This window comes from Ruditapes philippinarum, unplaced genomic scaffold, assembly GCF_026571515.1.
Source record: "Ruditapes philippinarum isolate M1 unplaced genomic scaffold, ASM2657151v2 ctg692_1_1_1_1, whole genome shotgun sequence".
Classification (NCBI taxonomy): Eukaryota; Metazoa; Mollusca; class Bivalvia; order Venerida; family Veneridae; genus Ruditapes; species Ruditapes philippinarum.
Genome location: NW_026853387.1, coordinates 29,133 through 44,003, shown reverse-complemented (window position 1 = coordinate 44,003; position 14,871 = coordinate 29,133). Strand labels below are relative to the sequence as shown.

Here is a 14,871-nt window from a genome sequence, read left to right as displayed (position 1 = left end):
TTTTACTTTAGTGGAATGTCTTGTAACAAAATACTGGAGTATTAAACTATCTGTAATAAAACTTTAATATTATAAATGATGTTATCTTAAACTGTTATATATACTTCCTTACTTTTAAAACACAAGAGAATTCAGAATTTCAGTTGACAGTTCTAGCTAGAAGACCCGAGACTGAAAGTTCTACAGTAAATTATTAGTTATCAACAAATTTGACTGGTTTTAGGGGCTAGTATAAATTGTTGTTAGCTTATATAACATATCCTAGCATCAATGAGTGAGTTGTACTGCAAACAACCATAATACAGCAAATTTACTTTACAGTACAGGAAAAACAACAAAAATTTCATAAACTGACATAGCTATGTGTAAAGGTTTAGATATAAACATTAAGATGCAATGTTAAAAATGTACACACTTCAAACTTTTCCACTATCAAAGAAATAAGGCAATCAAGTGCATTATTACATGATATATGCACAGCTTATACTCATATGACATCAATAAATTATGTACGATAAAATATTTCTACACTCATGTTGTTGAACATAATTTTATCAATTCTCTCTTTATTAGATTAATTTTTATTTTTTTTATCAATTTTAAGTGCATTTTTGTAGAATAATTCACAGTTCTAGTTCAAATGCACAGAAATATAATCATGCAGGCTTATAGGCCCGAGAGATTAATTATAAAGCATTTGAATGATAAACTGTGCATTATTATATACAGCATTATGAAACATTATAAAACAATATTATTTGTCCATAAATAGCAGGTGTTTCAACTCTAGTTCATAAATACATAGCATTTACTTTATTGCCCTAATTTTTGATATAAAACGTAATATATATAATTTATCCGAAAATACTAAAATATTTTATAATTATGGTATTGAGACAAATAAAAATTGATAAAGTGCCCATATTTCTACCATTGTTTAAAGAACAATGAAACATAATTTACAGACAAAGGAATGAAGATATTCATCACCTATTCATATTGATTTATAACAGGAGCTGCAAGTAGGAGAGTCTACTCACAATTCTCAGAGCCTGGATAATGTAGGAATTCTAATATGATCTAAGGGACTGTTGTTAATTTTTCTAAATTCGCAAAGGGCTAAACTTCAGTGTCCATTCTAGAGTTATAGGTCTTTGACACTGATTATCAAAAGGAACTGAACTAGCATGCTAAACTATTGTAGTTCCCAAATGGTTTTCACTCATGTTAGAGTTCTTCCACTTTTAGTTATATTAAATGACATGCGAATATCTCCAGTAGCTGAATATCTTGAGTAGCCCTGGAGATTAATCTTACACACAAAACTTTTACCAGGAATTTCCAAGTTTACAAACAGCTATAATTAAATTGACATGCACAATATATGGGTATTGGATTGTGAACTTCAATTATCATGTGGATATACATCTTGCACGGAAGACAGACAAAACCCTACCAGTTAAAACCCCACACCTCAAAATTTTATAGAGTGGACAAAACCCCACCACTAAATTTTATAGAGTGGACAAAACCCCACCACTTCAGTTTTATAGAGTGGACAAAACCCCACCACCTTTAATTTTTTAGAGTGGACACATAACATGTTAGACTAAACCTTTAATCTTTTAAACTTTAGTTTAAGATAATTATATTATGTTTGTGCTATCATACATCAGCAGTCAAGATAAAGAAACATTATACTTTATATTAGATTTAAACTGACAAATAAGCCCCAGTTAACTCCATTTCAGTTGATACATGAAACTTTCAGATGTAATAAACTACTCAAATAAAACAATTTCAAACTGTAATTGAAAGTAAATAAGCATAAGTACTTGGGAATCTGAATAAAAATACTGATTACTAAGTTACATCATTCAATTTCTCAAACCATTCCAACAGTTTTAAAATAAACATTCCTTTCCCAGTGAAGAATAAATTAATCAGACATGGTTAGTCACTTACATTCCATTAAATGGCAATGAAGTTTCTAAAACAAGAGAACTCAATTAAATAGCAATGCAATATTGCAATAATTACTCAAATCAGGGAGAAAGTCCCACGATTGGAAACAAAATAATGGAATTGAATGCAATAAAAGTCAAAGTTGATGTTGCAATTAGCAACCAGCAACCATAAACTTATAATTGGTTTTAACTTTTAATCAAATAACACAGAAGTGATTTATAAAGAAATATTATGTAAAATGTTACATAAATACTTCATGTCTTCATTTATGATCTTAATTACAATATAAAACTTACAATTATATTGAATTATATATTTAAACAAGAGCTGTCGGTAGGACAGCACGCTCGACTATTCTAAGTGCTTGATAGTAAAAGAGCCTTGATAATGTTAAATTTTTTAAGTTCACAAAAAGCCTAATTTTTTTTTATAAATTCATGTTATAGGCATTACAGAGAGTCTAATTATACAGTATTGGCTTGACTATTTGGAAGGTAATGTCACAAGGGTGTTTTATTGAGTATAATAATACTAAATATCTATGAATACATAAATTTGACAGAAAAGGTACAAAGGCTTGTTATTAAGATGTTTTATCAAGTAAATCACTGCTTTATTATTATGAATGCATAAAATTGTCCCAAAAAAGGCACAAACCCTTCAGTAGTTATTGAGATAACAGCTTACAAGCAAAACTTTACTATGAATTTCTAAGTTGAAAAAGGGGAGAAAAATCAGCCAAAATGCAAGATAGAATTATGGATCTTTGTCAGTGACCTACAATTATGACCCTAAATGCATATGTGAAGTTTTAAATAAATATCTTTAATAGTTATTGAGATATGTAAAACTTGCATGTAAACATTAACCAAGAGACTAAGTAGAAAAGGGGATATGAATCAGCCTTAATGCAAGATAGAGTTATGGAACTTGGTCAGTGACATACAATTATGACCCTCCAATTATGACCCTAAGTGCATGTGTAAAGTTTCAAGTAAATATCTTTGGAGACCTTTAACCAAAATTTCTAAGTTTCAAAGGGGCAAATAATTCTGCAAATATTGCAGGCAGAGTTATGCAATTTTGCAAACTGATGTACATTTGTATCTTGTTACTATAAATAAGTATTGTAAGTTTAAATTGAATATCTCAAGCAATAATTGAGATATTTGACTTTACAAAAAACTTTACCAAAATTTCTAAGTCAAAAAGGGGCATAATTATGTCAATATTGTAGGCAGAGTTATCCAACTTGTCAATCTGATGTACCTTGTTACTATAAATAAGTATTGTAAGTTTCAATTGAATATCTCAAGCAATAATTGAGATATTTGACTTAACAAAAAACTTTAACCAAAATTTCTAAGTAAAAAAGGGGCATAATTCTGTCAATATTGTAGGCAGAGTTATCCAACTTGTCAATCTGATGTACCTTGTTACTATAAATAAGTATTTGTAAGTTTCAATTGAATATCTCAATTAATAATTGAGATATTTGACTTTACAAAAAACTTTAACCAACGCAGACGCCGACGCGGACGCTGACGCCGGGGCGACTACAATAGCTCTCATATTCTTCGAATAGTCGAGCTAACAAAAACATGGTGAAAATTATAACTACATGTAAATGGATTTTCTTCTTTTTAATTTAAAGATTCTTAGAACATGAATAAATTTATTTTAAGAAACAGAACACAGCACATACTGGGCTTCATGGCTGATGAGTGAACCAATAAACATTTAATAAACCGAAGTTAAAGGCTGACTGTGACGTGTCTATAAAGCCATGAGGTCTGAAGTGGCACTATAATTCTGTCCATGTTAGAGTTATAGGCCTTGGACATTGACCGCCTATCTTGCTCTATAATTAGTGTGTCAAGTTTCCACCTTTTGAGATGTACCTTGCATGCAAAAACTTACCTACGTGTGTACGCCCAGGTGAGTACACAGCTTATCTTCAGTCAAATTTTTAAACGTTGATGTGTCAAAGGTTTTACATGGTCCGTAAAAATAATTCAAGAACATTTTACCATAAACAAGATCTTCAAACAATCTGACACCTTTGATCTTGAGATATGTTACACACCTTTTCTAGCTACAATAATAGTTGCTGATCAACTTGTTTGACAGGTGTTATTTACACAGCTGTGTGTTTTAACAGCCTTTGTATGCGTTCCTACATGTATGTGAGAGAATATGCTTCAATTACAATGATTCTAACTGCCGTAGTATTTGAAGATGAACTTTACAAATAAGTTTGGTTTTGAATCCTCAGAAACCCAGTGTTACATGATAATCAAACAGGATATTCTTACTATAAGCTGGTTTTATTTTTTAAAAGGCTTTTTGTAAATTCCATAAACCATGATGGTTCGAAAAAAATTTGTACATGAGTCAAAATCCCAATATCTCGTTGTTTTTACACAAGTCCTTCCAACTTTAACTTAACCAAATTCTACTGCATTTATTAATATTCCAAGATGTCTTACATTAAAAAAGCTCTAGGATAGAATAGAGTGCAAATGCTGCCACTGCAAGAACATATTAGTATGAAAGACAAAAACAGAGTGCTCATTGATGACAGATCAAAAATAAAGTAGTAGAAGAATCTGATTTGACATAGTTTATTTTTAAATAAATCCAGAGTTAACAGACTTAATTATCAGCTTTTGATGTTGATACAATAAATATATGATGTTATGTGATAGGGGATACATATAGACAGGACTATATATAATAGCAAACAAGGAGAACTTCAAACATGCAACTACCAGCTAATCTAAATTGGTCCAGTCTAACAAGTGTAACAAAATGAACACATTATATAACAAAATATGCTTGCCATCATATTTATGAGCCATAAATGAAATCAAATGAAAAATGTACATTGTATAAAATGACTACATTATTTTGACATATACTTATGTTGTTATTTTCAACCTAAAATTACTAACTATACCTACAAGCATGAATTGTTTTAACAGTATGTATATAATATATCAAACAGATGCTTTTTCTTGGTTTTTTTCCACACTTTGGTTTTGAATAACTAAAACATTAACAATCATTACGAGTCAGAAAAACAGACTCTAATATCATATATTTTAAATGGCAACTGTTTCATAAGAAATGTTTATGTCTTAAGTGTTCTCAGTTAAAATGTAGCTGACATGATACTGAGATTGTTATAAATGACATCACAAGTTCTCTATTGTATTATATGGTATAATAATCTACATATAAAACACTCTAGGAAAACACTGAAGAGAAAATAAAGCAGTATTCTTTGTTAGTCTTATGGAACTGCAAAATAATCTATCAATGCCTTCTAACATGTTTTACATAATTTGAATAGTTACATGAACAAATGAAATGACACCTAACATAATAGATAACACAATAGCAAAGCCAGTTAATAACATAATCACAATCTTTGTAAATAGTGGGAAGACTTCTAAGCTAAAATTCACTGAAAACAAACACTACATAAGTATAGATACAAACCAAACTTTTAATAGAAAGTAGATTCAATAATCCTTGTCAAAAATGCACTAGAAGCAATGTAACATAATCTGGCAACTATAAGCTCATTTCAAGCTCATTAGACATAGTGATGTAAAACTATTTAACTATTGTTGCAGCGCAGGACTGTTCCAACAATATATTGATCCTTACCTCTACCATAATAATATTATATTAAAATGCTCTTTGACACAAGTCAATAAAAATAATTCAAAATAACAAAAGACGAGTTCTTAACACACAACTATTTGAATTCCAAAATCATAATAAGCTAGAACTGCCACTGTCATGGCGTGAATATCCCCGCATACCACTTTGTCAGAATCAACAGTGGCCATTTAGAACTCAAGGACAACCTCCTTGCCAAATCTGAGGTTACTAAGCCAGTGCATTGCTAAGTTGTGTATTCTACATGCTTCAAATGAGAAAATGTCAAAATCAATACACTGCTGACAGGCATTCTTAAGCATTTGAGCAGACAAGCTTATTATAGTATAAATTCCTGTGGCCTTGACCTTTGACACACTCACCTAAAAATCAATAGGGGTCATCTACTAGTCATAAACAACCTCAATACCAAATATGAAGACTGTTGACCAAAGCATTCTTCAGCAATTGAGCCGACAAGCTTTTTAGTCAAGGCCCCTGCGACCTTGACCTTTGACCCAGTGACCTCAAAATCAATAGGGGTCACCTAATGGTCATGATGAACCTCCATGCCAAATATGAAGACTGTGGGTCAAAGGTTTCTTAAGCTATTGGGCAGACAATTTTTTGGAAGTCAAGGTTCCTGTGACCCAGTGACCTCAAAATACAAAGGGGTCATCTACTAATCATGACTAACCTCCATGCCAAATATGAAGACTGTGTGTCAAAGCTTTCTTAAGTTATTAGGCGGAGAAGCTTTTTTTGTGCAGGGGTATAAAATCAAACAAACAAAAACACCCAAAGGTTTTGTTTTTTAAATTTCTAACTATTGAAGGTTAAAGTCATCTTTCAAAATGTTACAATGAAGATTATATCTAGCTAAACAAGACCTAGATTAATTTATCTGTAGAAACAAGATAATATTGAATAAAATAGGCATTACAAACAAATTCTGCTCATTTTAACAAAGTTTATATAATAGTACAAGTATCAATACTACAAATCCAAGACCATAAATATTTTACAATTTTTTAAACAATTAAAATGGAATGCATTTTTTGAATGAAATAAATGTTTTCATGGAGTGAATAGAATAACAAAAATAAAAAACAAGTGGCCCAAGATGGCCCTAGATAGCTCCCCTGACCCATCGACCACATCCAAGCAATGTCTATGACAAGCATCCTGACCAAGTTTGATGACAATTGAGTCAAAAATATGACCTCTTGAGTGTTAACAAGGTTTATTCATATCTGGGCAGAGTGACCTAGATTGTGACCCCAGGTGACCCATATTCGAATTTGACCTAGAAATCATTAAAACAAACTTGTAGACCAATTTCCAGAATATTTGGATAACAACAGTAGCCACAAGAGAGTTCACAAATTTTTTTCTATTTTCAGCTGTGACCTAGTTTTACATCAGAGATGACCCATGTTCGAACTCCCCAAAGCAATTAACTAGATAAGCATCCAGACCAAGTTTGATGGCAATTGAGTCAAAAATGTTACCATTAGAGTATTAACAAGGTTTTTCCATATGGGCAGTGTGACCTAGTTTTTGACCCAAGGTGACCCATTTTCAAACTTGACCTAGAAATCATCGAAACAAACTTTCAGACCAATTTCCAGGATATTTGGATCAAAACAGTAGCCACTAGAGTGTTAAAAAGATTTTTCTATTTTTGGCTTCTGTGACCTAGTTTTTGATCGGAGTTGACCCATATTCAAACTTGATCTAGAAATCACTGTAACAACTTTGGTGACAATTTTCCAGAATATATGGATATTTTAGACTGGAGATGACAAATATTCGAACTTGACCTAGAAATCATCAAAACAACCTTCCTGATCAATGTCCAGGATATTTGGATCAAAACTGCAGCCACAAGAGTGTTAACAAGATTTTCCTATTTTAAGCTCCTATGACCTAGTTTTTTTACCCTTATTCAAACTTGACCTAGAAATCATCAAAACAATTTTCCGAACCAATTTCCAAAATATTTGGATCAAAAATGCATCCACTAGAGTGTTAAAAAGATTTTTCTATTTTTGGCTCCTGTGACCTAGTTTTTGATCGGTGTTAACAAGATTATTTTAGCTCTTGTTACCTAGTTTTTGACCGGAGACAACCCATATTCGAACTTGACCTAGAAATCATCAAAACAACTGAACATTTGGATCAAAACTGCAGCTACTAGAGTGTTAAAAAGATTTTTTCTATTTTTAGCTCCTGTGACCTAGTTTTTCATCTAAGATGACCCATACTCTGTCTTGAGCTAGAAATCATTAAAACAACCTTTCTGATCAATTTCCAGGACATTTGGATCAAAACTGCAGCTACTAGCGTGTTAACAAGCTTTTTCTAATTTTAGCTCCTGTGACCTAGTTTTTGACCGGAGATGACCCATATTGGAACTTGACCTGTATTTTGTTGAGACAAACATTCTGATAAAGTTTGATTATGGTCCAATCAAACTTTGACTGCTAGAGTGTTAACAACCCAATTGTTGAAGACGCACAACAACAGCCGATGGACATAGCCCCATCACTATACCTCACCTTGACCACTTTGTGGTCAGGTGAGCTAAAAACTGTAGCACCTTGTATTAGATGAAATAATTGTCAAATACCAAAATTTCTGTCAGACTAAGTTTATGCTTGTCTGATATAAAATATTCAATAACTCTAATTCTATAATTTAAACAATATATGTACATGTGTTTCATGTTAACTTTTTTATTTAGTTACACTGTCTCACAGGCATAACAGCATGTTGCAAAGTTATAACATTTATCATTCCTGTCTTTTTATTAAACATGTTAAATTGAATTTGAACCCTCATAATTTATTTGTCAACTTGAACCTTGTCCTGCTGAAATTTTGGAGTAAGACAGCAAGTAAAATAAGCTTGCATTCCTCTATACTAGTGATTTATACATGTAGTGATACCCTCTATTGTTTACATGCTAAATAGTTTATGCATTGTTTTCAGATATGGGTCACTTTTAAATTAAATGTCAAATTATTGCTAATTGCAAAACAAGAGCCACCGCCGACTTTTTACTTTCTCTAAAAGCAAACAAAGAAATGTTTGAACAAAATCTTAACGTTTCCTTTTTATAAAATTAATCGGTCTGTCTTGTCACATAAGTTTTGTCTATATAAATATACTAAATTATATATATAAATAGAAACACGCAATTCTATAAATAGAAAATTCTATAAATAGAAACATGCAATTCTATAAATAGAAACACGCAATTCCATAAATAGAAAATTCTATAAATAGATACACGTGGTAGAAACATGTGGTAAAGTCACGTCGTGGTGTCACGTGGTAGAGTCACGTGGCAAAGTTACGTGGTGGTGTCACGTGGTGGAGTCATGTGGTAAAGTCACGTGGTGGTGTCACGTGGTGAAGTCACGTGGTGGAATCACGTGGTGCAGTCATGTGTTGCAGTCAGAGTCACGTGGTGGTGTCATGTGGTGGAGTCACGTGGTAAAGTCAGGTGGTGGTCAGGTGGTGAAGTCAGTGGTGAAGTCACAACAAGGTCTTGTTCTTAAGTATGTTCTGTTATAATATGAAGTTGATCCCTTCAATAATAGCAAAGTTACAGCCAGTTACAGCCAAAACAATGAAAATTTCAATAATTTGAACTTCGAAGTCAAGGTCATTAATAAGTGAAGGTCAAGGTCTGTCTGGTTATTTTTAAGGGTTATCCTTGAAGATTATTATGTTCAAGTATTCAAAAATAACAGTTACAGCCAATAATAGCCAAAAAAATGAAAATTTCAATAATTTGACCTTCAAAGTCAAGGTCATTTATGAGTGAAGGTCAAGGTCTGTCTGGTTATTTTTAGGGATATCCTTGAAGATTATTATGTTCAAGTTTGAAGACAATCCATTCAAAAATAACAAAGTTACAGCCAATAACAGCATGAACAAGCAAAATTTGGACTTTTAACCTTGAAGGTCAAGGTCATTTATGGATGAAAGTCAAGGTTAGTGTGGTCTACTGAAAGGTCTTGTCCCAAGGGTTGTTGTGGCCAAGTATGAAGACAATACACCCAGAAATAAAAAAGTTATGATCCAGGTACAAGTTTGCGGACGGCAACGCCGAAAGACTATAACAATACCTCTACTTTTTTTTTTCAAAAAAAAAAAGTTGAGCTAAAAATAATAAAATGACTCAAACATGTACAATTTATATATATTCCCTTAATAGGCATAATTGTAAGAACACATTATGATTAAGATATGTTAATATTATTTACAATATGGAAGCCAGCTTTACCACTTTTCACAATTACAATAAGTCCAGTAAGAATGTTTTCCTTCATTTTAGGTTTACTTTTTCCCTTCCATGTCATTATGACCATTTTATTGCTCATCCCAGAGAAGACATTTAATTGTACCATCTATGATGATGTTCAGGCCAGTGCAAACATGACTCTCATGACAATTTTTAAGCCACTGTGACCATAACTTGGCAAATGTAACCTCAAATGCCAGTTAAAGAAAAAAGGATAATTATGTAAGAATTCTACACACCTAAAAGGTTGACCTGTATGAGTACAAGTAGAACTCTAACATTACACTGTTTTGTCAGTCTACAGATGGACAACATGACAGAACAGGCAATGGGAAATGTATATATGCCCCAAACCCTTCTTCCATTAAGCAGGGCATAAAATGTTTTTTTATTAATTAAAGCCTTGGTGACATGATAAAGATATAGGCCAAGTGCTTTAATGGTGTAAAAAAAGAACAAACTATTTTAACCCTAAAGGCCAATTCAGGCCTCTGATTTTTATATGTGCCAAAGAACAATGATTTGAACAAATACCGTACATACACAATTGTAAGGCGCCCCCGTCTTATAAGACGCACCCCTTACTTCTGGCTCATGATTTGGGGGTTTTTATGAAGACCCTCATATAAGACGCATTCGTATTTTGGCTGAGCAAAATCGGCCGAAAATTTGCGCTATTATATATTCACAGACTTAAATATGTCCCTCCTTAATCAAAAACCAATGAAATTTAAGTGTAAATAATAATCCTATAATTTATTCACAGATTATTGACCCATCTAGATTAAGGAAAGGTGCGAAAAAAAATTGGCCGCTGCTTTTAATCATCAAAGTCTAGTTTTATGACAACTAACAACGTGTAGTGTATTGCCAATTAGCAGTGTCTATCGAAAATGCCCCTCTTGTCAGCAGGTGTCCATGCAATTTACCGCTAGATTGCTTATCAATGTGTGAACGAGTGGCAAAATATTTTTGATTGAGAGTAATTTGCTTAAAGCATACAAATGTTTTGTAAAAACAACAATAACAAGCAATTATCATAGTATTGCAAGCAATCCATAAGTCCCCTACCGGTAAGAACCCCAGCAACATTCTGATGGGCCATTGGCACTTCAATTTTACCAGTGAATGAATGACATGAATGAATTTAATTTTTTTTATTTATTTATATCTTTTGAGTTCTAAGTTTGTCTATATCACAGTAATGTGTTAAGTTTCCCTGCCTAGTAAGGAAATTATGTTTATACAACCTTGTCATATTATTACAATGTGGGATTTTAAAGTAATCCTATAAGGAATGAAGAAGGTGGATTGAAAAATACCAATTTCTCGAAAAAAATCTAAGTTCAAAGGGGACATAATTCTGGAAATAGTCTTGCTAGAGTATTTAACCTTCTCAAAAATGTTAAGTGATAATAAGAAACATATATATGAAGTTTAAAGTAGATACATTAGGAAATAAAAAAGTTATTTAAAAAAGACAACTTTTTTTTCATAAAAATTCTAAGTTCAAGGGAGGTAATACTGATAATTTTTGTGCTAGAGTTGTAAACCTTTTCACATATGATGTGGTTGATGACCAGAAACTTATATTTAAAGTTTGAAGTAAACACCTTAAGAAATAAAGAACTTATAGTGAAAAGGCTGAAAAATTTAAATCAGAAATCTTGAATTTCAGGCTATTTGTTGCCATAGCAACCAGAATTTTCAACATAGGAAGAAAAGAAAAAGATGTGCATAATCTCCAGACTGCCATCTACCCATATTTTAAGTTTCATAAAAATATTTTCAATACTTTTTAAGTTATCACTGGATCCAGTTTATGTGTTAAATTTGCCATATTTTCAGACTATTTGTTGCCATAGCAACCAGAATTTTCAACATAGGTAGAAAAAAAAAGACATGCATAATCTCCATACTGCCATCTATCCATATATTAAGTTTCATAAAAATATTTTCAGTACTTTTTGCGTTATCGCGGGATCCAGTTTTGTGGACGGACGGACTGACAGACAGATGGACAGACAGACGGACGGAGGGTAAACCTAAAGTCCCCTCCGGTTAAACCGGTAGGGGACTAAAAAGATATTCATACTTATCTATTAGTTTAGAAATGATACAGAAACTGAAGTATAAATCGCAAAGCAAATTTTTTACATTTTTAACAGATAATGTATTATTTTAACAGATAAATGCACTTTTTTAAAAATAAATCTTATTTTCGTAGACGCAATCTTATTTTCGCAAAAATAGCTTATTTTCGGTATCCATCTATACTGGTTCTACACGACAAAAATTTTAAGTTGCATTTTTTTTGTAACAGAGTCTGTGACCCTTGCATACTTTCTATGATACTTTATTTTTTTATAATGGAATTTTTTGTTACTAAGATTTTTCTAATTATATTTATGAATCTTTCATACTTAATCATTGTCCATTAAATATTTTTTATGAAAACTAAAGTGTCAAGTTATCATTGTATATCTGTAATTACTCTTCTAAAAAAATCAATATCAGCTGTGGTTTACCTGAACATTAGGATATTTACCACACAGCATAATGCAGTATGTCGCTCTCATACCCACTTTATAAACCGAAAATTCCTCCGAGGGGGATTTTGTCCTAGGTAGCAATTTTATGAAGGGGATTTTGTCCACTTCAAAATTTCACAAATGAAGGGGATTATGTCCACCCATGGAGGGGATTATGTCCACATATACAAAAATACATGAAGGGGATTTTGTCCGAAGGGGATTATGTCCGTACACCACCAGCTGGTGTTACGAGGTTGATTTTTCCGAAAATCTGTAAATAGCATCTTTGTTATTCAAGAAAGGTAATGCCCTAACAAATGATTATTGTTTACGTTTGTTCTATTTAATTGTGTTTCAAAATGGAATAAGTGGACATAGCTTGAGGCGACGTTGGTAGGGGCAGGTTACTAAGGTACATTATATTAAAGAAGGGACATAGTCATTTTGAAAATTTTAAGTCAGAAAAATTTTAGTCAAAGTTTTTATAAGAGCAAACTTTTATTAGTTTTACTATTTTTTTTCATGTATGTAACAGTAAAATTACATAATGCAATTATTTCCACCGTATACACCGGTATTGAGACATTCCATTTGGAATTATGAATAACCGAGCGTAGATGGTGAGTGATTGCTAGTGACAGGGAATGACCATCTATGATCTAAAAATTCACCAGGTTTATAATTTCTTCAGACACCACTCAGTAGACTGCGTTTTTAAGACGAGTTTATAACTTTTTGGCAAAATATTCATGACCAAAACTGCGTCTTACAACTGCATATGTACGGTATGGTATGGCACCAATAAGCCATGTTAAAAATAAAAATTTTAAACTTAAGTTTTTAGGTTTGTAACAGAGATTTTAGAGCATTTCCTTTTATTGAAACAACTTGGAAAAGGTCTACGAGACATTGTTATCTAACCTCAATGCCTTGCAGTTTTCAGGGGAAGATTTTGAAAATTTCATTTACATAATGGAATTCCTTGTTACCAAGATATGAAATGAACTGGAACTATTTAAACAACTGTGCTTAAACTTTATAACAGGAACAACCCAAGCAGCTTTCATCAAATCTGACTTAATTGATGTTTTGGAACAAATGACAGACAAACAACCAATGTGAGTAAAAAGTACAAACTTAACAAACCTATAACTTATTCCAATCAGTGTAATTTCCCTCCAGACTACCATTTAAAAATATCTGTGAAATCTTTTTTCGAGTATAACATAATACATTACATGTAGCACATTACTTAAAAAAAATTACATAGATCTGTTAAAAATATTGCTTGATTATAACAAGATAATTGTAACACTTGCTACATAAATACATTAGCAAATACAATAATGTTAATGAATATAAAAGTGTTTACAGTATGAAGATAGCAGATTTCATAATGCACGCAGACGAGCCAGCAGTTTTTCTGCCTCAGATTCATCTGTTTCTTGTTGACTACTTCTACGTGCAGTATTATCACCTGATGGTCGTAATGGAGAGTCGGACAATGTGTCATCAAATGATATTTCTCTAGTCACTGTGTTCTCTAAATTTGAGATATTTGTTCTAGATCTTGATCGGGAAAGCTGAGCCCTCCGTTCAGCTGAAAACAGACAGTAATCATTTCAAAATTAATCAACCTTTTACCATATTTTATATGTTTAGATGAAGAAATCTTAAAGTTATGACATTTATAGATAAATAAACTGTTTACAAATTAAACAGAGGAAAAAAATCAAACAAAACATTTCAGTCATATATAAAATTAAAAGCATACTGGTTTGGGAGATAAACTCAGCCGAAAATCAGTGTTTTGGGGGCATATTTCATTTATTTGTTTACGTATTCTGATGAATCTTGCACCATAATAAACTTCAGCTCTTCGATTTTCCGGTATCACCGTAAAAGTTATATTTAGAAACATAACGGGTATTTTGAGAGGCCCTGGAAGAGGTACGTAAAAAGGATATTTTAAATGCGTGCGAATAGATAATTCCGGCTCTTTGTTTTCCTTCTTAAATGAGTAAGTTAAACGTAAAATAACATGTTTAGACATTTTATTATTTCTTTGCTGTTCATTTATGATTTTATGTCAAATAAAAAATATTTGTTACCAAAATTGTTGAGCATTACGTACGTTAGTATAATGAATATCTATGATAACACGATATTTATATGCAACGTGCTATGTAACATATAAATCATTTTTACGTAAAAACACAGGCATTATCATTTATTAACGAAATATGTAGTTAAAGAATTAGTGATTCAAATTTATTTTTGCTTAGCTTAACAGAGTGAAGAAGAAATTTATTTAGTGGTGTTCAGCCTACACATTAACATATAAAAGGAGCATTTAACATCAGTCTTTCAATCCATTCCACTTAA

At 32.0% G+C, this 14,871-nt stretch overlaps 1 protein-coding gene across 1 annotated transcript in view; it reads right to left on the bottom strand.

Annotated features, from left to right (window-relative positions):
• Window positions 1-7,731: 7,731 nt before the first annotated feature.
• Window positions 7,732-14,871, bottom strand: part of LOC132736727 (uncharacterized) — a gene marked incomplete at its 5' end in the record, with an annotated part of 32,132 nt that continues 24,992 nt past the window's right edge. The window contains 1 exon segment of the mRNA XM_060723923.1: window positions 7,732-14,086. Within this exon segment, the coding sequence (XP_060579906.1) occupies window positions 13,878-14,086 (209 nt within the window). The 3' untranslated portion in view covers window positions 7,732-13,877.